This window comes from Choristoneura fumiferana, chromosome 13 (genome assembly GCF_025370935.1).
Source record: "Choristoneura fumiferana chromosome 13, NRCan_CFum_1, whole genome shotgun sequence".
Classification (NCBI taxonomy): domain Eukaryota; kingdom Metazoa; phylum Arthropoda; class Insecta; order Lepidoptera; family Tortricidae; genus Choristoneura; species Choristoneura fumiferana.
The window spans coordinates 15594165-15619508 of record NC_133484.1 but is presented as its reverse complement, the minus strand read 5'-3'; the positions used below and the strand labels follow the sequence as shown (position 1 = coordinate 15619508).

At 38.0% G+C, this 25344-nt stretch overlaps 2 protein-coding genes across 6 annotated transcripts in view; one reads left to right on the top strand and one right to left on the bottom strand.

Annotated features, from left to right (window-relative positions):
* Nucleotides 1-656: 656 nt before the first annotated feature.
* Nucleotides 657-18109, bottom strand: beta-PheRS (phenylalanine--tRNA ligase beta subunit). Its single transcript, XM_074096481.1, has 12 exons — nucleotides 17911-18109; nucleotides 17779-17834; nucleotides 17380-17534; nucleotides 14122-14278; nucleotides 12024-12200; nucleotides 9861-10040; nucleotides 8594-8769; nucleotides 6997-7152; nucleotides 6596-6728; nucleotides 2744-2954; nucleotides 1633-1782; nucleotides 657-868 (listed from the first exon to the last, which is right to left on the bottom strand). The coding sequence occupies exons 1-12, from the start codon at nucleotides 17966-17968 to the stop codon at nucleotides 717-719; spliced, it is 1761 nt and encodes a 586-aa protein (XP_073952582.1). The 5' UTR covers nucleotides 17969-18109; the 3' UTR covers nucleotides 657-716.
* A 4419-nt stretch (nucleotides 18110-22528) lies between these two features.
* The window catches only part of drn (zinc finger AN1-type doctor no), a 38710-nt gene continuing 35894 nt past the window's right edge, over nucleotides 22529-25344 (top strand). For 3 of the 5 annotated variants that reach the window (XM_074096473.1, XM_074096476.1, XM_074096471.1), the window contains exon 1: nucleotides 22532-22637. The gene's annotated coding sequence lies outside the window, so the exon portion shown is untranslated. Of the gene's footprint in view, nucleotides 22638-25344 lie in introns of all 5 variants that reach the window. The other 2 variants (XM_074096472.1, XM_074096475.1) reach the window with 2 other exon arrangements.

The following is a 25344-nucleotide window of genomic DNA, read 5'->3' as shown; positions in this document are numbered from 1 at the left end:
AAAAGTATTATGGTAGAAAAGGAGATACTTTATAGTCACCGACAATAACACCAAATTGGAACAAGGGACAAAGCACTCCATAGAATCTGATACACTCTAACAGTTTCGTTGACATTTTTGAGCGCTTTCTGCCGTAAGATATTACTGCCGATGACTGTACTGATAGGAACTTGGTAACAATTAATTAGTGTATTATTTATTTTCCGCCTTGACTGTTTTGAAAACATTGTCAATTAAAAATAAAGTGCCTTATCAAGATAAAGTATTTATTTCATATGATCTATTTGAGTCTGTATTGTTAAATACGGACCCAGCTTTGACAAGAAAATTCTATTGCTTAGTTAAACACGACGTGATTTCTGTTATTCGTCTTCACTTGTTTGTGCTGTTCTATTGTCCATTTACACAATAAAATTGTATTTTCAACATAAAAACACATTTTATTTGTGATTCCTCCATGACATCTCTTACTGGTCTGGTCATCTTTTCACCCAATTTCAAAAAATGCTGACTGTGTTTGTGTTGCAACCAAAACAATCGTGATTTTATATTTCGTTATCAGGAAGTCATTATACTTCTAATCCACGTATTGGGTTGATAGTCTGCATACAGATGATATGATAACATTAAAATTGTGTGATTAAATTCAGCAGAGATAACATTATTTAACAATGATTTATTTTATTGTATACACTAATAACATTTATAAATATTACTTAGAGGAAGGGCTCGATGTTGATTTCTATCGCAGAGCAGGGGTTGGTGAGCTCGAAGGCAGTGAGGACGCTGGGGTGGAGCACCCCAACTTTGCCTATCACTCGGTCTCGCAGGACGACCTCGGCGCACCGCCCGGGGAAATATGCAGGGTCTGAAATACAAATAATCTGTTTAAAAACAAAAATGTGAGATTTTTCCCATTCCAATTGTAAAATAATTTAAGATTTGTTTTTTAAGGTAAGGTAAGGTAAGGCGTGCCACAGGCGTGGATTGCTTAGGGCCTAATATGGGGCTTATTTGATTCCTAGGAATCAAATAGTCTTAAGCCGGCACTGCCAAGCTCAGGGTCAACATTTCCGAACCGGTGCTTGCTATTTATAAACTGTACATATACCTAATCTGTTGATACGTTGGGTGGTCGACCCGCGTTGGTGATCCATTGGCATACCAAACAATCGATTTTCGATCGCCAAAATGGCGAGCTCAGTCGGAGATGCTTTGTTATTTATATTTACATAGTGTTACAACAAGAACAGAACAACCAAAGTAAAATAAAAGACGCGACATAGTGTCATCATCATCATCATCCCAGCCTATATACGTCCCATTGCAGGGCACAGGCCTCCTCTCGGAATGAGAGGGCTTGGGCAGTAGTTCCCACGCGGGCCCAGTGCGGATTGGGAACTTCACACACACGTTGTGCAGGTTTCCTCACGATGTTTTCCTTCAACGTAAAGCTCGTGGTAAATTTCAAATGTAATTCCGCACATGAATTTCGAAAAACTCAGAGGTGCGAGCCGGGGTTTGAACCCACGATCCTCTGCTTGAGAGGCCACCACGGCTCCCACACATAGTGTGCTGTGCATCAAATACTGGCTGCAAGAGTGACAGCAATGTGTTGTGTGCGCGTTGTACCTTCAGCCTGCCGCAGCCAGTAGCCGCTTGGGGCGCGTGCGGTCCGCAGCAGCAGCATGGCGCGGTCCAGCAGCCCGTGCACCAGCTGGAAGCCGGCGGTGCGCCCGCAGTGCACCGCGCACAGCCGACGCTCGTTACGCGCTCCCGTCTCTGCGAAACGCCCTACATTACTTTTTACAGATCAGACACCTTATTGTCTGAGGGCGATTTCAGACCAGCATTTTGTTTGTGCGTCGTGTTTGTCGTATACGTACACGCTTGCACGCGCGCAGGTACGTGCCGATTCCTGCGTCTTCAGCGCTCGAAGAAAACAAAACCCAAAAACGAGCTTTAGGGAAATCCATAATTTACGTCACTCATTTAAGGAAAGAGGGAATATTCAGGCGGTTTGTGACATAGGAAAATAATACTTGCAATTTCATAGCAATTGGTAGGAGAATGAGGGGCTAAAAATGGTCAAAATTGCTGTGATGAAGGACGTAACAAAACGTAATGTGCCTGTGCCTTGCAGACCGAAGTGTATATAGTGCCCGGACGCTATGAAGTCAATCCTGACACATTGCACAACTATGAAGTTCCTGATTATTGTTAATGTCAACCATTGAAAAAAATACTATACTTACTACTCTGTCACACACAACAAGTAAGAATTGCATTTTAGTCTATGATTCATATTGTTAATGTTCAGAAACTTCAGTTTCGCAATGTGTCAGGATTTACTTCATAACGGCCGTTGACTATAGGCGCTGTTTTACGTCCATAAAACACATCAATTCACTTGCGTGCACGCGCACGCACACACACACACACACACACACGTGCGCGCGCCGCACGCATTCTTGCTTGTCAACAGATATTGAAGTTTTTTTCTATCTACATAATTCGTTTTATTTTTCATAAGCATAAGCATCACGATAAATCATTTTTAACAAAAGAAAATCTGTATTTCCCATTAGGTACTCCCCACTGTGCACACAAAGCAAACAGGCTTTACAACGTCTTTCAAACTCTGTTAGGGACCCACAACTTCTTACTGGGGGAGGCAACTCGTTCCAACATTTGAAAATACATTATTTAGGCAATTTTATGGTTACTGTAACGTTTGACTCACCAGCCGCACTGTCCTGTAGCACAACATCGCTAATCTCGAACAGCTTGAGCGGCAGCGGCATCTTCTTATTGGCAGCGAGCGTCTTCAGCAGTCCGGGCAGCAGCCGCGTGCGCGCCACTTGGAACTCCAGGGTCTTGGGGTTGGCGATGAGCACGGCTCTCTCCGAGGACAGAGGGGCGCCCAGCTTCGTCGATATGTCTTCGCGGGAACACTGGAAACGTTATTTTGATTGTATTATTATTAGCTGTTGGGCCGAGTAGATCGACGTAATTTTTGTGACCTTTATTGATGGTCTGTCGATTATCCTACTAATATTATAAATGTGAAAGTTTGTGAGTGAGTATGTGAGTGAGCGAGTGAGTGAGTGAGTATGTTTGTTACTTCTTCACGCTGAAACGGCTGGACTGATTTGGATGAAATTTGGCGAAAAGTTAGTTTATAGCCTGGATCAAAACATAGGATACTTTTTATCCCGGTATTCCCACGGGATAGGGATATAAAGCGGGTGGAAAAATTAAAAAAAAATTAGGATGGTAGTAAGTATATCAAACTTTCAAGGAAAACTATAACGGCTAAGTCTGCTTGAGAATTATTAGTAATTTATGAGTAAATAGCAGCCTTAGGTATTAAATATACCTAAACTTGGAAGATTCCGTATAAAATACGAAATCCTTAGAAAAATATTACTTAATTTTTTCGTAATGGCTACGGAACCCTATTTTGGACGTGTCGGACACGCTCTTGTTTTAATTAAAAAGGCCATGGATGGCACAAGTCGTATACAGCCAAGTCTAATGGCCGGTATCAGATATTTTGTTGGAACTCCGGTTTCATTTTATTGGTCCTGAAACTGCTTGTGGTGTTTTCGGTGGAAAAAATACACAGCAGTTTATTTTTAATGAAAAAAAGGTGGGAAAGCATAAGAAAAATATAAATAAATATAATGGTATAATATAAATATAATATAAAAAGTTTATTCTATTTCAGAATTATTCACCATTTTTGAGAAAAGCTTAGATAGATATTAGTCTCTGCTGGAATAGCAATTGCTGGCTTCGTGCGAGTCCGTTTAATACTCATACTCAGCCAGCAATTGCCTACTTCCATGCCACGACAATAATCTACTATTATTGTAGGTGACACAACTAGGGTTGTATATAAAAATTGGCATTTTTACCAGTGACTGACTAACAAACAAGATTAAAAACCTAATCCGCTTTCAGAGGATCTATAAAATTAAATTTGGCATTCAGCAGTTTAATAGGGAATATGCAAGTCTTTTTTTCTTCAAAATATTGTTATTATTTGACCAACCGAGTTGTTTTTTTTAATATTTTAAATAAATACGACGATATGGATATTTTATAGTACATTGTGTCTTAAGGGCGGTAAATAAGGAATTACGAACGAGAGTTCATTAGAAGCCCGAACCGAAGTCGAAGACTGAGGGCTTTAATGAGTCGATGTTTGTAATTCTAGTACCGCCCGTGCGACATACAATGTTTTTCATCACATTTGTGAGTAAAACTGTATATTTGTAAAGGAAAAACTAATATTTTTTCAAGAATTGCCAATACCGCTGACTCATTTACCGACCACGCAATGACAAGCACATTAAGGTCGAGGGTTTTATTTGGGAGGTTGCAAGCAAGATAGGCTGCATGTTACGACACTGTTTACGAGCAAGTGTGATGAAAAATTGTTAATTAGACAGAAAGATCCGATATGTACTACTACGAGCTACGAGTATGAAGTCATTCATGACGCGATCACGACGATAAACTTCATTCGCTCGTATCTTTGTTATTTTCAACAATTAATAATAGAAATAGAAATATTTTTATTCGCTCTTCACAAAATACAGAGAACATAATAAAAAATGTTTTTACATCATTCATTTTTTATTTCAGTTTTGTATCACGTTCGGTAATTTAAGACAAAATTTGTGTTCCATGCATATTCCCTATTGCATGTATACCTACATGAATGTATAATTGTATACCTTGTATTGTATACCTATTAGATATGTATAAACAATGAATATTTTTCGCCACGCGCACGCGCGCCCTCTATAGGCCGGTCAAAATTAACAATAAATTAACAAAACATGATGTATCTCTGATTTTTAGTATAATAATAATAATAATAAATGTTTATTGTAATCAAAAACAAGTGTTACAAGTAACATAAACTTAAGTTTGTACAAAAAGATCTTAAGTAAGTGGTCGAGCTTTCGACTCCTAAACTAGGTTTAAACCTGTGCCTTAGGGGCTTGAGGTCGTCCAAAATGAATGTCTTAAACAAACATGTTCTTGGACAATGTAACAGCACATTAATCAGTAGTAAAAATGAAATATATGACAAAAATAATAATAGGACATCATCCCGCGGTGACAAGAATTTTGGTTCAGTAGTGATAGGTTTCAATGGGATGAACGTTGGGATACTTACAATCTAACTGTAATAGTTGAGGTAGATATGTCATTGTGATTTTAGGAGTAGATGTTGTCCAAACATGTATGTATGGACCCATTAGGGCTATACATTTCCAAGTTCGCAATTCCTAAAAAGTTGTGGAAAAATTTTTATTCAACAAATCCACGAAAATATTGGACTTTTTTCTGATTCTGCTCTATCTCCTAATCCTAATCCATGAATTTTGTGTCGAAAGTTAAATTTGTGACAAATCAAGTCCAATCAGAGCTCTGTAGGTCAATTACTTTACTTTTACTTTACTTTACTCACTTAGTTAGGTACTGAATTTACTGCACTTTGAAAATAGACCAGTTTTCCAAAAATGTAGATTTTTAGTTTTAGCCCTTCTTCAAACCAAAATTGCGTCGAAACCTATGAGTAAACCTGTGAGTAAAACTTGTAGATATGGTTTATATGCAATTTAATTAGCTTTAAATTAAGCGGTAGGCCGGTAACCAGGGTCTGGAAACCTTGTAGTTCTCTTACAATCTCAAAAAACCTATACTTATATGGTAAAATTTCCTATCTTTTGTTTTTTGGTTTGGTAATGAAAGAAGAGGCAGAAATAATTTTAAAAACGGTAAAATGTATTTTAATATAAACATAGTAATCAAGTCCTCATCATCAGAAAAAGTTAAAAGTATAGTAACGCAATCAATCATTCACATAGTCACACTCGTCGCCTTGTTTTTGATGGCCCTGGACCGTCACTATCGTTGATCTCTCCAATCCTACCTATTGGTCCATTACTCGTACCATGACAACCATATGGTTCCACTATAGGTGGGAGATCAAATTCGTCCTCCACAAGTAGGTGCTCCAGTATTGTTGGATCCTCAGTCATCTTGTCATCGTCGTCCTGAATCGACACGATACATCGGCGTTCTGACACGTTTCCCCAGAGCAGGTAACACACAGCACTGAACATCTGAGCTATGCTTTCAGGCAAGTGCAGCCACCTCTGCACCCCTTCTTGCATTTGCAAGACAGAAGTTTTAGGAGCTCTGCGGGGGTGGGAGCTTGCCGACTGGTAATGGGGATGAGTCCGGCTGAGGTCGATTCCCAACCCCAGTCGGTGGGCTCTTTTTCCACCCCCAGCCACTTTTGCAGTTGATGATATGTGCGGTAGTGGCGATATGAGGTATGACGCAGCCTCTGTGGTTGACGGCAAACGGGCCAGATTTGATTTGGCGTTTGCTCCCGTCTTTACAAGAGTACGAAAGCATACATCGTTGAGGGTGTTTGTCGATTCGTCTCCTCCACATAGGGCAACTAAGCTCTTGTCCCCATAAAAAAAATCCACAACATTTTGGAAATTGCAAACTTGGAAATACATAGCTCTAATAGGTCCAAACAACATAGTACTACGGCACTAACGAGCGTGAACGGTAGCGCCTCGCTGTAGCCGGCGTGCGCGCACTCCCGCCGCAGCTGCTCCGTGAGCTTACTGAGCGGCGCCTGCGCACCCGCCGTCGCCACGCGCCCCGCACGACGTTTGATGTTGTTGTACCTGTATATTAGAAACAATACATTATTCTAAACCCTTCCACATGATACATTTTAAACCCCTTGCACACGAAACAGTATAATTGCCGTTCAGATTTATCAATTGGCTACAATCTGGTGGTCCGCTAACAAATGCAGTCAAACTATTTGATTCTGCCACCAAGGGGTGGCCACCTACCTATATAGATGAATCGCTTTTCGAAGGACCAGCGCTGCCAACTTGGCATAGGAATTTAGGAAAATCCCGAAATAGGATTACGCTTAAACGTTACCCATAGGCGATAGCGATGTCCTCGTACAGGTCGCAGGCGTGGATGACGTCGTGGCGGGTGGGGGGCACGCGCACGCGCAGCGCGCCGTCCCCCGCCTCCAGTGACGTCACCAGGCACATGCGCGACAGTAGCGCCGCCACGCTCTCGCCACTTTCACTGCGTACAAGCATTCAAGTTAAGCAATTTAGGTAAATAAATTTATTCTTTCTTTCTGTCATTCACTTGATAAGGCTGCGATTCCACAAAAGTTGTGCGTGTATGTGTAGCGAGGAATGAGTTTTCATTAACCAATAGAAATGCTTAATTTAACTATCCACCACTTTACCGTAATTTAGCTATAAAAAGCTTCATTTCATTTATTTTTTTATTATTAATTGTTATAATACAATTTTATTTTAAATTAAATTATTATTTCTAAAGAAATGGCATTATGAGTCGTGTCGTGTTCCTACTTTTAAAAATAAATAAAATACCGGGCAAGTAAGTGCGAGTCGGACTCGCGCACCGAGGATTCCGTACACATTTATAGGTATCTATGTAAATGGGAATCGTGTCTTGAAGATATTTCACCCTTTTTCGTGTGATTTAATACATCCAGTGTATGCAGAGCCCTACTCTTAAGCCAGAGTAGTCGTAGAACTAATAAAATGGTATGGTAGAGAACGCACTAGATGGGAGAGAAATCGCAGGGACGGAACCATAGAAATATTTCTTCTCTACGACTACTGACCGTATTTTTACGGATTTAATCGGACGTAGTGCGTAGCCGCTCTAATAAAGCATGAATAGTAAGTACATTGTGTCTTAAGGGCGGTAAATAAGGAGTCTATTAGAAGCCCGAAGTCGAAGACTGAGGGCTTTAATGAGTCGATGTTCGTAATTCTAGTACCGCCCGTGCGACATACAATGTTTTTCATCACATTTGCGAGTAAAATTTTAATATATTTCTAAAAGAAAAAATATAATTCTTCCAAATATTGGCGATATCATAGGCTGCGCTCTTGGCAGCGTCGCCCTCCCCCTCCCTCAGCATGTGCCTGAGCCGCGTGTGCATGTGGTCCTGCTGCTACACCATGCGCTGCACCATCAGTACGGACATTTACTCATTTACCGTCCTTGGGCTTCATGACAACAAAATTTGTACGCGCAATGACTCATTTACCGACCACGGGTTTCATGACAAGCACATTAAGGTCGAGGATTTTATTTGGCGGGTTGCAACCAAGGTAGCCTGCATGTTTCGACGCTGTTTACGAGCAAGTGTGATGAAAAAAAAAAACAAGATTGCTTGAGTCTGTTTCAAAATCAGACGTGCCTAAATATTAAGAAATGTAGACGGAAAGCGATAGATTTGTAGCTAGCGTGCAAAAATAGTGAATATGCATGGAACATAATTTGTTTTCTTAAACAATTTAACGTCTCTATAGCTTTTGAAAAATAAGCAATATATGAGCGAATGAAGTTTGCATTCCATCTCTCTCTAGAAAAATTAAATTTAGAATGGACTACGCGTGGCCCGCCACGCATTCGGCTGGTTTTTTTCATTAGAGTCTTGAATTTATTTTATGATAGTGTTGACTACCTTATAAGACACTACCTTATTCCAATATAACTGTTAGCCTTGTCGAGGTTGATCCGTTCCTCGCGGTACTCCAGCTTCGGATACAGCTCGTAGGTGCCGTCGGGCGCAAACACCTTGCACTGTTGGACCGCATACTGCTCGCCGCAGTACTGTGAGAACATGCACACTAGCGTGTCGACCACCACTTTTGCCTGCAAATAATAATGCATTTGTAAATTTTAAAGAGATGGCTGTACTGTATCTCTGTCATGCATGACTGAAATATAGATACAACATCACAATTTTATTAAAAGATATCCCAATTTATTGAAATATCCATTTTAGGGTTCTGTAGCCAAAATGGAAAAAACGGAACCCTTATAGTTTTGCCATGTCTGTCTGTCTGTCTGTCCGCGACTTTGCTCAGGGACTATCAATACTAGAAAGCTGTAATTTTGCACGAATATATAATGTAAACTATGCCGACAAAATGGTACAATAAAAAATTGAAATAACACTTTTTTTAAAGTACCTCCCATGGACGTAAAGTGGGGGTGATTTTTTTTTCTCATCCAATCTTGTAGTGTGGGGTATCGATGGATAGGTCTTTTAAAACCATTAGGGGGATGCTAAAACGATTTTTCGATTCAGTGATTTGTTCGCAAAATATTCAACTTGAACATGAAACTACCGTGAGACACTCATATTAAATATATTGACCCGGATAACTCACGTCTTAAATCGAGTTTAGCTTGACATTTCGACATGTTTAGACGTGAGTTATCCGGGTGAATATATTTAATATTCAACTTGAGTGCAAAATTAAGTATATCAAACTTACAAGGAAAACTATAACGGTTAAGTTTTCTTGGGAATTATTAGTAGTTTAAGAGTAAATAGCAGCCTAAGGTATAAAATATACCTAAACTTGGAATATTCCGTACAAAATACGAAATCCTTAGAAAAATATTAGTTATTTTTTTCGTAATGGTTACAGAACCCTATTTCGGGCGTGTCCGACACGCTCTTGGCCGGTTTTTATTATTCATTTTTTGTATGGTTCGCATGCCGTGTAAAGCTTACACACTTTTAAACATTTTAATAAAGTATTGTACAGTCAAGTGCAAAAGTTCTCTCTCTATCTATTCGAACCACTCAAAAATATGTTACCACGTAATAATAGTCTGAATTACATATTTTTTGAAGCGTTGGCTTGTTCATATTTCTACACTCGGCTGATAATAATCAACCTCGGCATTTTTAAAACAAAACAAAGATTTGTTTGTTTTGTCGTTATTTGTACCTTGGTCAAGTCAGTGGCGGTCGCCTCGATGAAGACATTCTTGGTGTTAAGCGTGATCTTGGAATGGTCGCCGTTGATGATGGGCGGCATGGAGAGGACCACCCCGTTTTTGTCCTTGATGACCGGGTACACCGGGCTGTCCCGGATTATGCCCAGGTACTGCTTCAGCTGCGCGTGGCTCTGGAAACATCATTTTCTCAAACATGCTACGTAATGTTTATGTTGTGTTCCTTAAAACAGGCTTCAAAATATACTGTTGCAGGCCTAGGCCTGCAAGACAACAGTGTTTTGTTTCAATGCAAAACGTCAAATATCCACGATAAAGGCCATTATACACGACTTGAAATTAATAATCTGAATTTCTATGGTTCATTTATTAGTTACTAAATAAATTCACAGGACTATGAATATTCTATATCTAAATATATAAATATTACCGACGCATTTTACGACAAATTACAATTTAATTTACATAATAAAGTATTAATGTAGCTGATTAAATGGGCTGCAGTTCGTGTATAATGGCCCTAAAAAAAGCCGAACAACAAACACAATACAAAAAAAGCATTGGCGGGAAAATTGAGAAGTGTCATTGTCTTTTTTTTTAATGGCTGGACTTGGGCTTTAGCCGTTATGCAAGTTAGTTCCATTGTCATTTCAAAAGTTTCGTTTAGAAACGTGATTTTTTATTGTTGCAGTCCGTTATATCTGAATGTTTTATAGCACTTTGATTTTATTGGGATTATTTTAACGTTTTAAAAAATCATGTTAGAATACCTTTCTTTGTTTTATATTATGTGAATTTTTTAAGTAAACTTCCTGAATAAATGTTAAAATGAAATAAACACTTATACTGGTACATATAGATAGTAGTTACAATTTGAGTCTGGTACAATTTTAGTTGTCTTATGAATAAAACATTGATTTCTAGGAGTTTTTATTTAAGTATGTTTGATAAAAGCTAGCCTGCTACTGCCTGATATTGAAGCCTTTTTTTCCCGGCCTTGACAAATCATCGTCAAAAAATGCCTAATGCGATAATTAAAAAAAAAATTGACAGCAGTGACAGCAATTAGCACGAAAAAAATAAAAAGCGAGATGTTTGTTTCCCCGCCATTCCGATTCGCATATTTATGTTGTGCAAAAAGCCATAATTATGTTAATCATCCTAATTTTTTTTCATATTTATTGTTAATTTATTTTTGCTAATTTAGAGGAAATCCAAGTACAAATTCCTGTAAATAAATTTTCCAGATTTTTTTTTAATCTTTGCGTAGCCCTGCCTTCACTATAAATATCTTCGTATGGTTTTTTGCTCTTGTCAAAGTCAGCTGTTCAAACTTGTGGCGGCCATTTTGTGACTTAGCAGGGAGATAAAGGAGGGTCTACGGTCCTCTAACTTTAGCAGAGCCTTCATCGACTGATTAGCGCTAACAGACGTTTATTAATCACGTTTTTTAGCATCGGGCCTTCAAGGAGCCTTCAAGGAGGCTCTAACTTTTTATGAATAAGGCTGTTATACTGGTACATATAGATAGTAGTTACAATTTTAGTTGTCTTATGAATAAAACATTGATTTCTAGGAGTTTTTATTTATTTTAGTGCATGTTTGAGAAAAGCAATATACAAGCCTCGGCGTGAAAGAACATGCCATCCTCGTATCCGGCCTGCAAGCCTTTTTTTCCCGGCCTCTGTAGTAATGTATCATCGTCGTCTCCGGCCTACGTGCGTCTCAATGCTGGGCACAGACCGCATTTCAGAACGAGAAAGCGTGATTTGTAAGCCGTACGCGAGCCCAGCAGGGCTACTACGAAACTCGAAACTCGAAGTTCGTATCGTACCTTCCCTCTCGCTCTCGTATTAAATAGTATAAGTGTTAGGAGGACCGCACGACACGAACTTCGAGTTTCGTAGTAGCCCTGTAGTCCGAATTGGTAACTTCACACACACCATTAAATCGTTTACAACCGATATTTTTTTGAATAGAAGCTGCGACCAATAATCGCCAAGATTTCAAATTGTTTATAATGTGCATATGAACATTTCCGGCGTCAGTGGATTTGGAATAAAATAGGGCTCATGACATTTCTATATCTCTTAGAGATATTATATGTTCTGTGGGCGCGTCAGACCCCGCTTATATGAATCATAGTCATTTCTTACTTGATACAATTCCATCAATTCCGGCGCCGTCATCTCCTTCTGTTGGTTCAACGCCTTGAATTTGATGTCCGCTGGCGGCAGTGCGTCGTACACGAAGGGGCCCTGCACTGTGGCCAGGTCGTGGGTCCCTATGGCGACCAGAGACCGCTTTCGGCAGATGTTCTGATGCAATTTGTCCTGAAAATTAAAACAATACGCTGATGGTGGCATTTTACTTTGTTTATTGAATATTGGTGGACGTGGTTTGAGGGGCTTGTGGCTTCAAAATTTCAATATACTAAGTCATTTGTGACGTGAGCAGGTCCCTGCATCTTAGTAATTGTTAATCTATCTATCATTTGTGAGACGTGAGCAGGTCCCTGCACCTTAGTAATTGTTAATCTATCATTTGTGAGACGTGAGCAGGTCCCTGCACCTTAGTAATAGATAATCTATCATTTGTGAGACGTGAGCAGGTCCCTGCACCTCAGTAATAGATAATCTATCATTTGTGAGACGTGAGCAGGTCCCTGCACCTTAGTAATTGTTAATCTATCATTTGTGAGACGTGAGCAGGTCCCTGCACCTTAGTAATTGTTAATCTATCATTTGTGAGACGTGAGCAGGTCCCTGCACCTTAGTAATTGTTAATCTATCATTTGTGAGACGTGAGCAGGTCCCTGCACCTTAGTAATTGTTAATCTATCATTTGTGAGACGTGAGCAGGTGCACCTTAGTAATTGTTAATCTATCATTTGTGAGACGTGAGCAGGTCCCTGCACCTTAGTAATTGTTAATCTATCATTTGTGAGACGTGAGCAGGTCCCTGCACCTTAGTAATTGTTAATCTATCATTTGTGAGACGTGAGCAGGTCTCTGCACCTTAGTAATTGTTAATCTATCATTTGTGAGACGTGAGCAGGTCCCTGCACCTTAGTAATTGTTAATCTATCTATCATTTGTGAGACGTGAGCAGGTCCCTGCACCTTAGTAATTGTTAATCTATCATTTGTGAGACGTGAGCAGGTCCCTGCACCTTAGTAATTGTTAATCTATCATTTGTGAGACGTAAGCAGGTCCCTGCACCTTAGTAATTGTTAATCTATCATTTGTGAGACGTGAGCAGGTCCCTGCACCTTAGTAATTGTTAATCTATCATTTGTGAGACGTGAGCAGGTCCCTGCACCTTAGTAATTGTTAATCTATCATTTGTGAGACGTGAGCAGGTCCCTGCACCTTAGTAATTGTTAATCTATCATTTGTGAGACGTGAGCAGGTCCCTGCACCTTAGTAATTGTTAATCTATCATTTAGGCTGCGTTTCGACCAAAAATGTGCGAGGATGTGTTGCGATTGCGATGAGTGTGTTTTTCATGAACCAATAGAAACGCCTCATTCACCTATCCTCGCACAGCGCATCTCTGGTGGAAACAGCCGAGCGGAGCGAGGTGAGGTATATGAAGCGTTTTTATTGGTTCATGAAAAATCGCAACCGCAACACATCCTCGCACATGTAAAGAAAGAAAGTACGACATGACAAAAAAGAAATGAAAATTTTTAAAAATTATGTCACGAAGATGGTCCCAAATCAGCAAAATAGCCGGTCTTGCGAACGGCGCATGCCTGGCATGTCTGGTGGAAGCGAGCGTTACAATAATATTTAAGTAAAACCCCCACACCTTGAATTGCAGTGACCATGGACCATGCACTTAGTGAACAATTCAATTTTTTTTTACAACCAATATTTAAAAATAATAATGTGGATCTCACTAATACTGGTAGGTACAGTCAACGTCATAAATAAGTGATCATCATGGCCTTTCAAACATGACGTTAAAGTGACAAGGTACAAAAGTGATTACTTATTTATTTTATGACGTTGATTGTACAATATAGTAGCCTGAACTAATGGAATCCGGTAGATTAGGCCCTACTCACGTCTCTGAAATAACCCTATATGTATCTGCATAACTTCCCTATGTACTGTACAGGTCTATGCAAAGTCTAGTCGTGGGCAAAATATACTTTAAGTATAGATATAAATAAATAAATAAATATCACGGGACAATTCACACCAATTGACCTAGTCCCAAAGTAAGCTTTTATGTATAGAACCAAACCTGCAAATCGATGAAGCTGTCATAGGACTCCTTAGTGAAGTTGATACCCCTTAGGACCGCAGCGACCGCGTACGGCCGGACCTGCGCCGTGCTGGGTGTGAGGTGTAGCGACCAGCAGTCTTCGTACTTCTTCAAGCGATATTGGGGAGGATCCTTTCTAGAATCATCAATAACAGAACATGTCAGTATGTATACTTTTTTATTGTATTGTACTTACATAATTATACAGCTAGCTAAATTAGGATGTTATTTTATTTTATTTGAATTGTTTAGATTAGAATATTGTGACTACTAAATTAGGCGTAAGATTATTGTTCCTAACACTATATAGATTTTTATTATTATTATATACATCACAGAAAAGTAACAGCTTATAGGGCATAAAATATACATACATACACATAAGCAAAGTAAATAACATCTCCATGCCCTTTCCCTTTTTGGGGGTTGCATTTTTTATAGTATCTATCCACCCTCAATATCATCCCGCTCTATAAAATCGTCCTACTGCTGGAACAGGCCTCCTCTCAGAATTTGAGTGCTTGGGCCGTATAGTTCCCATACGGGCCTGCCTGGTGCGGCTTTTGGAACTTCACACACACCATGGAATTTCTTGGAACGTGTGACAAGGTTTTCTCACAATGTTTTTCTTCACCGTAAAGCTGCTTTACGGTCAAGAAGAAGTAAGTTTAAAATTAAATTTAACACATAAATTCCGATAAACTCAGAGGTGCCTTGCCAGCCTAGGTTGGATCAAACACACAATGCATACTGCTTGAAAGACCATACCTTAAAGTTTGACTGTCAAACCACTAGGCTACCATAGCTATGAATGAACCATCTTATGATAAGATGTGTTACATACAATGAGGGCTATCGCGTATGAATTCGCCGCAAGAGGCGCTAGTGTAACGAGAGGTCTCCGATATGTCAAATCTCACTGTTTTTGGGTGAGCTATGCGGGTTTATTTATAATTAGAATAATTTTGTGAATATTTTACAATACCTGAAATTAATTACGGCACATATGCGTTACGGGGCAATGAATGTCAGTGTTTTGAGACAGTTTTGTATTTCAGAAACCTTCGTCCTCGCTTTTTCCGAACAAAACGGGACTACGCAACACTATGGCATGCTCAATATTTTTTTATGATACAGTTTTAAGGTATTAAATATTATAATTTAAATGTAAATTTTGTTTTCACGCCCGTAATAACAAACTAACCACTATACTTCAGGAAGGACCTTTTTCTACAGTGGCGTCACCTCTAGTGAGTGCGAAAACGGTAGCCCTCATTACAATAATTTAAACATTTAGTTGCATGGAAAGAATAATATTAAAACAAGTATATTAGTACTCATAAAATGACGATGAAATATTTTGTAGAGGGAAAAAACTAAAGCAAATGACCTGTTGTATGTAGTAGTGCACAGAATTGATATGGAGCTTAAGTCCTTTTGCGAATTTGGAACGATGATACAACACTTTGTTTATATGGACATGTTACATACAACAGATCATGTTCTTCAGTTTTCACCTACGAGTATACAGGGTGTAATCGTTCTTGTAGCCAGGCGGTTATTCCGTAAATATAACAGATATCAGACAAGTTAATTAGAGTAAAATCACATCAATAAGTTTTTTATAAAATTAATGATTATATCATGGACAGGGACATTTGGAAATAATTCCGATCTGCATTGGTGATCCCTTACTCCAAATAGCGAATCTACTGTGTTAAATACTTGTGATATATAGAATATCATTTAATAATATTGTAAATGGGTACCATAGGACGACAACAACAAATGTGTGTGAGTTGGTGCGTGTGAAGTTCCCAATCTGCACTGGGCCCGCGTGGGAACTATGGCCCAAGCCCTCTTGTTCTGAGAGGAGGCCTGTGCCCAGCAGTGGGACGTATATGGGCTGGGATGGAATATTGTAAATCTGTTTAATAAAATTATACCTTGTTGAGTTTCTAGCCAGATTCTTCTCAACAGAGGTTTTTCCAAACCGGTGGTAGATTATTTTTGACATTCATAAGTGCTTGTTCCCTAAATTGAATAAAGATATTTTCATATTTTGACTGACTTTATCATTAACTTCAAATTCTCCTATACATTTAGTATGCTGTTAGATGAAAGGCTTAAAATCTACTACTAATTTAATTAACATGTTTGGCCCCGGCAACAATCCACTAAGTTCTTACGCTATGCCTACTCATATCCCACAGCAGTCGCTTCTATGCCAGTTACACATATACGTGTCACAGACATAATACATTCCAGTGCTAGTGACACAATGTCTATGACTTTTTAGTTTTTACTCCTATGACAGTGATATGCATGTTGTGTCAAAATAATTTGTACCTCCTAAAGGCTGGCATAGCATAAGGGCTTAGTGGAACGTTGCCGGAGCCGAATGTGACGATCCACTAAGCTCTTACACTAGGCATAGCGCATATCCCACAGCAGTCACAAATACGTGTCACTGGCATAGGAGTAAGAACTAAAAAGTCACAGACGTGTCACTGGGGCTGAATATGTTAATTAAATACTTTAATATAAAAAAAGTTAGTATATGCTTTTACTCATTGGGCTTGTAACATACTTTTGGTATCAGTTTAAAGTTTTCCGATATCTGTAATATTTGCAGAATAATCACTACTATACACTTATTGATTAAGAACATCTTGTATATCTCTAAACATTTGATCAAACAATTTTGAAGTGTTTTTAACAAATTTTTTTAACTGAGGGAAATGACAGACTGTTAAACATGCTAAGATAAAAGGAAGTAGTGTAAAGGAAAAATTAAATATAGGAAACATGCTGTAATTTTACTACAACTTAATGTTGTGACTCAGTATAAATTTGAATAAAATTTTTATAAAAAAAAAACCTCATTATTATTTGTTTTAGGTCTCCTATCTGTTCCTTCCCCAAAATCAAAATTTCATAAACCGAACATTCTACTCATGTGTGTAATGTTGCAACATCGACATTGGCAAAATATGTCTTGCTAAAAACAGCATGAGTGAAAGCCATTAAAAAAAAACAATTTTTAATTTCTTTAGCTGTTTTTGAAGTTACTTTGATAATTAATTTGTGTACATCAACAATTTCTCTTAACTCCAAATTAATAAATAAATAATGAATTGCAAGTATTTTGTTTACTTATTTAAAATTAAAACTTAATATACATATTATGAAGGATTACCTTCATATATTAATAGGAAGTACTATTTGTTAACTTACTTTTTCTGGAATACCAATAACCCATTGACCAAGCCTTCGAGACATAGTAGGTCATATCGGTTGGCGGGAATGTCGATGCGGTACAATACCTCCTCTGAAACGCCTGAGCCTGCACTTTCACCCTGCTCCTTCATCAATATTTGCTTCTCTGTTGTCTGGAATGAAACAATAACACACTTGAAACGAAATAAAGATTGCAAATGAAATATTATGATAATGCAATTTTGTGATTATTTTAAACATCATCAAAAGTACCTGTACTGAAACGGAGATGAAAATATTGAGCTAGTTTTTTCTATATAATAAATATGTTCCGTAAATACCAAATAGCATTTACTGTTGAGTTGAGACCAAGTTTTACGAAAATCATTAATGGAATAAATACAAGTAAGTACTTACGACTTCATCTAACTCTAATCCGAATTCGAAACAAAGATCCTGGAACTCATCGTCAGCTGAAAATAATTAAAATGTTCTTAATGACCGTGTAAACAGTTGGAGAAAATAATCTTGTTAATATATGATTCTTACTGTACGTTTTTCCAAGAGCAGCAAATAACGCATCACGCTTAACTGAAATTGTCGGCATGGTTTTTCTTCAGTGAAATGAAAAGAAAACTGTAGTTGACACAAATATAAAGAAAAATAATGAGCACAAATTCAGAAATAGCCGTCAGGTAAGGTTAGTTAGAGTTAGGTAGTTAGGTTACAATGTGACAGTGACGTGACAGCTGTGCGCAGTGTTGCCAACCCCATCTAAAGTAAAACTGTAGAAAACTGTAAATATTTAACAATAAAACAGTAATCCACATCTTTTTGTTATTTTGTAGTATAATTGTAGTAGTAAATAAAATAAATTATAGGAAAAGAATTAAAAAGAAAAAAACATGCAATCATATCACTTTTAATCAAATTAAATGTCAAGAATTTCAAAGATACATTTATTCTACGTCAAGTAAAATTAGTGTTTATCTAAAAGCTAGTTTTGTTATGCTAATTCAGCACTTCAGACAATGTGACTAGCGATTTTTGAGGAAGCTTGCCTTGAAAATAGTCTATGATTATGACTCTTAAAGATACACCTATGCAATTTGACAATGAGGGCTATCGCGTATGAATTCGCCGCTAGAGGCGCTAGTGTAGCGTGAGGTCTCCGAAATGTCAAATCTCATAGTTTTTGGGTGAGCTACGCGGGTTTATTTATAATTAGAATAATATTGTGAATATTTTGCAATATCTGAAATTAAGTATGGCAAATATGCGTTCCGGGGCAATGAATGTCTGTGTTTTGAGACAGCTTTGTCTTTCGGAAACCTTTTTCCTCCCTTTTTTCCGAACAAAACGGGGACTATGGAACACTGTGACATGCTCGATATTTTTATGGTACGATTTGAAGTGTATTGAATATGATTTTAATCTAAACTTTGTTTTCACGCGCGTAATAACAGACTTTGAAAGCCATACTTAAAAACCTCACGCAACAGTGCGCCATCTAGTGAGACAAAAAACGATAGCCCTCATTGCCTCCGGTCCTATAGTAGTAGATTTTACTGGAGGTGACTTAGTTACGGACTACGTAGCAAATAAAATGGATGATGCCAGCATCTTAAATAAAAAACTGTAGATTTCGAGGCCAAAACTAAATTCTGAGAGAATTTCCAAAAAAGGTGTAGATCTACAGTTTAAACTGTGGGGTTGGCTACACTGGCTGTGCGAGAAACAGAATTTGGGTGACCGTGACACTCTTTCCCAGCCCGGATAACACCGAGATTGAAATACCAGCCTTGTTTTTTATATACATTATTTTTTATAAAGTATATTCTTATACTTGGTCCTAGTACACGCCCATAGAAACTAAAAGGAGCTTCTATGGGCGTGTAGACGAAAAACAGGGTCTGCTTCTTCTCTTTTAAAATATGGCTTTTCTGTCCTAATTGAAAAACAAGGTTGGTATTATCCGAGGCGGGAAAGAGTGTCACAGTGTCACCCCACAGAATTTGACAGTTGTTGTTTTTTTAAATTTGTCGTTAACGAAAAAGACTATGAATGCATGCCATACAGTATTCAGTTAAGTCACTGCTGCTACAGAAGCCATGAATCTTGAGCCACGTATCCACTAGAGTAAGCCCCGGGTCGAGCTCGAGCGGCTGCCTCGCTCCGAGGCCACGCAAGTGTAGACGCTGCCTCAACCGCGCCGCGACATGAAGCAAATTCATTCATCATATTTTGTCGGTTTTTTTTGCCGTGGTCAAAGGAGTTTCAGTCCGAACCGTGCATTTGATGGAAACGGTTTAAACTGGCTCGCACGTTGCGGATCAGGTTGAGGCCTGTCGCCTCAGCTTGATCCGCAACCTGCCTCGAGCTCATGCCTCAGAGCGAGCAGCCTCAAACTGAGGCTGTTTGCTTCAAGTCAAGGCAGCTCGGCCTGAGGCTGCTCTAATGGATAAGCGGCTTTAGGCAATAATAAAAAGGTAGAAGACTGATGACATCACGAAAGTTGTGGGCAACCGGTGGATGCAAGTGGCGAGTTGTTTGTCGCTTATATATTGGCGTTCTAAGAGCCTTGGTCCAACAATGGACGTCTTTCAGCTGATTACGATTAATAATTGTATACTTTTAGAGCCAATTTGTACTTTGGTGGAAATTGGGTGGAAAGCTTCAAAGCGACGAACATGAACGTGACATATATTATTTTAACCATTTAACACGTTTGCTTGTCGTAGTTCGTGTCGTGCGGTCTCTCTCGCTCTCGTATTAAATAGTATAAGTGTCAGAGGGACCGCACGACACGAACTTCGAGTTTGAAGTTTCGTAGTAGCCCTGCAGGAGAGGGTAATTTTAGTTGCCGTACCAATAAAATAAAAATCTTCTAAAAAAAATATTCCTGACAAGTTTCAGCTTTTATGGACGACGGATGACTGACAAAATACTTAAATAAGTTTTTGGTAAAAAAATAATTTTAAATACAAGCTTTTTTTTGCTGACTGTACATTTTGTTGATTGTACTTGCATTGTCACCAAAACTGCATTTGCATACCAAATTTCAAGCCATTATGAACCGTTGAAGAGTTCCGTCCTGCGGAGACGATCCTGGCTGGACTACCAGGATGCCACTACCAGATAGATTATTATATTGTCATGCAAGCTTTCAACTCAATCGGTAACCGGGAAGTGGATCAAATTTAATTTGCAAGATTTGATGACAACTATAACAAATATAGACAAACATCGGGACAGGTGAAACTAAATAAAAGCTTGTAATAAAAACTTGTATTTTTATTATTTCATAGTTTAAAATACATAGATATTGAAATTAATTGAAAAAAAAAACTTAATATCAAATGAGTATTATAAAGTTAATGATTATAATTATATTATATCATGGACAAGGATATTTGAAATTTCAAAAAGGTTTCGTGAAAAAGTTTTTAGTGATTAAGTACCTACCAACTGACACGAATAATTCCGATCCGCATTCCACATCCCTTCAAATAGCGAACCTACTGTGTTAAAAATAAAGTTGTGTTAAATACTTGTGATGTATAGTATATAGATATCATTTAATAATATTGTAAATCTGTTTAAAAAAAATATATCTCGTTGAGTTTCTTACCGGATTCTTCTCAACAAAGGTTTTTCCGAACCGGTAGTAGATTTTTTTTGACATTCAAAGTGCTTGTTATAGCCTAAATTGAATAAAGATATTTTTACTTTGGCTTTGATATAAATCCCATTTATTTCATATCCCATGGGAATTTGGATAAATCCTGAAAATTTTTTTTTAGCTGTTAGTATTACCTACTTGCATGCCAAATTTGAAGTCTCTTATAATTATAGTTACGGAAATAGAGCCATTTTAAAGTGAAAATGTAAATCCCATTTATTCCCTATACCGTGGAAATTTCGAAAAATACCTTAGTGTACCTCCATGTCACTTAAGGTATATATGTATGCCAAATTTCAAGCGTTCAGCTTCAGCGGTTTGGGCTGTGCGTTGATATATCAGCCAATCAGTCAGTCAAGTGACGAGTTTCAAAAATTGATCTATGCTTACACCAAAATACTTACCAAAGCGCCGAGTTATAAGTGAGCATACTTCATACAAAAGTTATGATTGGTACTTAATTGGTATTTAAAGTAAGTATTTGTGTTTTACACATTTATAAACGCGGACCGGGAGACGAGCTGTCGGTAGGCCTCCAACAAGATGGAGCGACGACTTGGTTAAGATCGCGGGATCGCGGTGGATGCGGAAAGCACAAGACCGGTCTGAGTGGAGAGCCTTGGGGGAGGCCTATGTCCAGCAGTGGACGTCTTTCGGCTGACATGATGATGATGATGACATTTATATCTTCATACTTACCGTGAAAAATGTACATAAGTACCTACCGCACGTACGTAAAATACTTAAGTACGTATGTGAAATATAAAAAAAAAATATCTAAGCTTATTGCCCCCCCCCCCCCCGCCATGTTGCCCATCTCTCACTCTGACTTACTTCTCTATAATTGTGGCGTTATCTGGGAAAAGGTATATTAATAAGCAGGGTCTAAATTTTAATTTGACAGAGACACAAGTTTTTAAATCGATTTTTTATGAGTTAAAACATCCCTTAAAGTTTAGTAAGAAAGGTACCTTATTGTCGGTGCCGCTCTTGAATGCTTTCTGTGCGCTCGGTATCGGTTTGGAAGACGTGTCGGACGTCGGTACTTTGTCGGCGCGTCATCATCATCATCATCATCCTAGCCTATACGTCCCACTGCTGGGCACAGGCCTCCTCTCAGAATGAGAGAGCTTGGGCATTAGTTCCCACGCGAGCCCATTGCGGTGCTTGTCGGCACGTAAAAAACGTCAATCAGAATCGTCATAAAATGCGTTTAATTAGAGTAAGGTAAATCATCAATAACTGGCCACCATTAGGCGGTAGCCAGTTAGGCCCTTATCACACTAGCGATTTGCGGGCGAGATGAAAGCGAGGCGAGCGCGCAACGATTTCACCGCGAGCACGAAACGATATTTTTTATGATAATTAGTATTTTAGTATAAAAATAAATATAAAATTATTCTAGTATTTCAAATTAAAAATTCAAGGAATCTGAATAAAAAAAAAACTACCATAACTATACAAATATTCTTTGGAGTGGTAACATTGAATTGGTCACGTGATAAATTAGTCTGGTTTTGCAAACGGTGAGTGGAGTGCCTTGTCATCAGTCCTTAAAGTTTTTGGATGATTTTCTTTGGAATTCTTATTCAAAGTGAGTACTTTTTTAAAGACAATATTATGTTTAGCATGACTTAACATTTGGCTTTAATTTTGTGCTATTGTGTATCGTGTTTTTGTATGACGAAATTGTACCTTGTTCCTTGACTAGTGATATGACGCCATTTTCTTCGTGAATGCCAATTATCTAAATTCTTCATTATTTTCTTTGTTCTGGTCGTTATTCCGTCGAAAAGTGTGTTTGGAGTGATAATTTCGGTCTATGTCCTAGTATATCAGCGTCAGGTTGTTCAAATTCGCTGAAAAACTACCTTGGTAGTGTGCACGACGAGTCGTATTTTTTTGCCAGATACTTCCTTCATGAAGAAGGCGAAGGCTCTTTCTTTCTTCCATGGCGTCAGTTTTCGCAATGGACAGCAGATAGATAATTATACGGCGATGTTATCGCCTTGGCAGTTTGATAATTTCGTTAACAAATCGCAATATGTGATGACTTGACAGGTACCCTCTTTTTAAATACCTACCTAACTTAAATAATAAAACGTGGTGTTAACTTTTACTTGTTCAGGAACTTTCTATGTAAATGTGTCAAAATGTTTATTGTAATATATAGTTATATTGCTAGTTTTGGGTTTTGCCAATAGGTACATGTTATTGTGTGACAGTAAAAGCATGATGAGTAATGCATTGAGCTTCGAATGTGATGTGGTATTTAGGTGTTTTAGGTTGGACTGTCAGATTTGTTGGCTAAACTTATGGTTTACATATTGGATTTTCTCTTAAGCTATACAAAACATTTGTGACTCACTAAGTTCTCAGGCTTTGTGTGCTGATGACTGGCTTAATTTTCAATGTGTTCTCTCTTTGTGATTCTTTAATTGAGTGGCACAAGAGGCATTGTTATCATATTTACTTACATAGTCACTCAGGAAATGTATAATTAAATATGAATAGAGCATTTGATATCAGCAATTACTACTGCTTAGATATTTTATTCTAAGTATGTACTTCATTTATATTTCCTAACATAACAAACTTGTCACATATTACTACAATACTACAATTATACAGCATAGAATTAATTAAAATTAAACTGGCCCTCTTTGAAAGTAAGTCCTATTAAGTTGTATCAAAGTCATAAACAAAGCATAATACTTAGTAATTCTGAAAATTAAATGATTAATGCTATTTATATCCTAGATATTTGTGATTTTTGAAGGCTTGGAATGAAATAGATACACAAATGCCTAGCTGTGAACCGACAGTAGGTACTTATTTATTTAGTATGATGTTCATAGGTATCTACTTATTTATAATTTTTACCTTTTGCATTTCTGAAGTAAGTTAACTTGGCAGTAATAAATTTTCGATGTCAATGGGAGGTCAACAACAAGTGTACAGTCCAGTAAAGTGAATCATTTACCACGGTGGAACCTTTGTGCTACTAATGTCATGTTGACATCCCATACATTTTCCAAAGAAATCATAGCAAAATTGTTTATGAAAATATTCCACCCTGGTATGTGTTTCAGTTTCTTCTGTATCTGTGCTGAAAATGGCTGGAGGCTAACTTGCAAACTTGTATGATATTTATATAAAACTAGAGTTTACCCGCGGCTTCACACGCGTAAACTATTTGATCTGGTAGTTACAATTGAAATTCCAGGATTTTACAAAATACTCTGGGAAATCCCAAAATTTATATCGTAATCTCCATTGAGGTGTTGTGTTAAGAACAACTATCCCGTGGGAATATTGGAATAAAAGTAGCCTTGTTATTTCAGACATCCAGCTATCTACATACCAAATTTCATGACTCTAAGCCCAGCGTAATCTGGCGTGCGGCAATGAATGGGTGGCTCATGCCTGAAATATCCGTTTTCCTAAAATGTATTTTTCGTAAAATGTCTGCTTTTCAGAATGTCAACACGTCTTTTGCATAATGTCAGCTTCTCAAAATGTCAGCTATTTAAAATTGCCTGTCTCCAAAAATGTCAGTTTTTGTATAATGTTCGCTTTTCAGAAAGTGCTAATTCTCAAAATGTCTGCAACCTCACAATAACCGCCTACTTATAATGTTCTTTCTGTAAAAAAGGTTGCGTGGAAGAGATCGCTCTTAAGCGATAAGGCCGCCTATTTCTCACCTTGTAATTTTTTCTCTGTGTATCTGTTTTCTGTATCGCTTACTATGTCTGGTGTACAATAAAGAGTCTTTGTATTGTATTGTATTGTATTGTTGGCATTCCAGAAAACTCTTATTCCCAAAATGTCTCCAATCATGGTCTTCAAATTTCATCTAAATCGGTTCAACGGTTTAGCCGTGAAAGAGTAACAGACAGACAGACCGAGTTACTTTGGCATTTATTAGCATTGATTTTAGTAAAAAAACTAACCTACGAAAATCCCTTCGTTCGGATACGAAACCGGTTGAGAACGAAAAATATGTTGTTCTAAAGCAGTAATTTTATATTAGGTATAGATATATGTTATCAAAGAGTAAGTATGCAAGCAATTAAACCTAAAGGACTTAAATGTGTATTGTTTTACTTGTGTTATTTTTACTACTACTACGTGATAAGTTTTTAGATGTAAGATTTCTTATGTTTTGTAATGAACCTGGCTGACACACTGGACACCTCTGGATTCCTACAAGTACCTATCATCCAAGCAAAGGAAGAGCGGGACGTCCTACCTAACACAGGCTCTGTAAGCCTAAAGGGAGGTCCCGGAAACTGTCATTT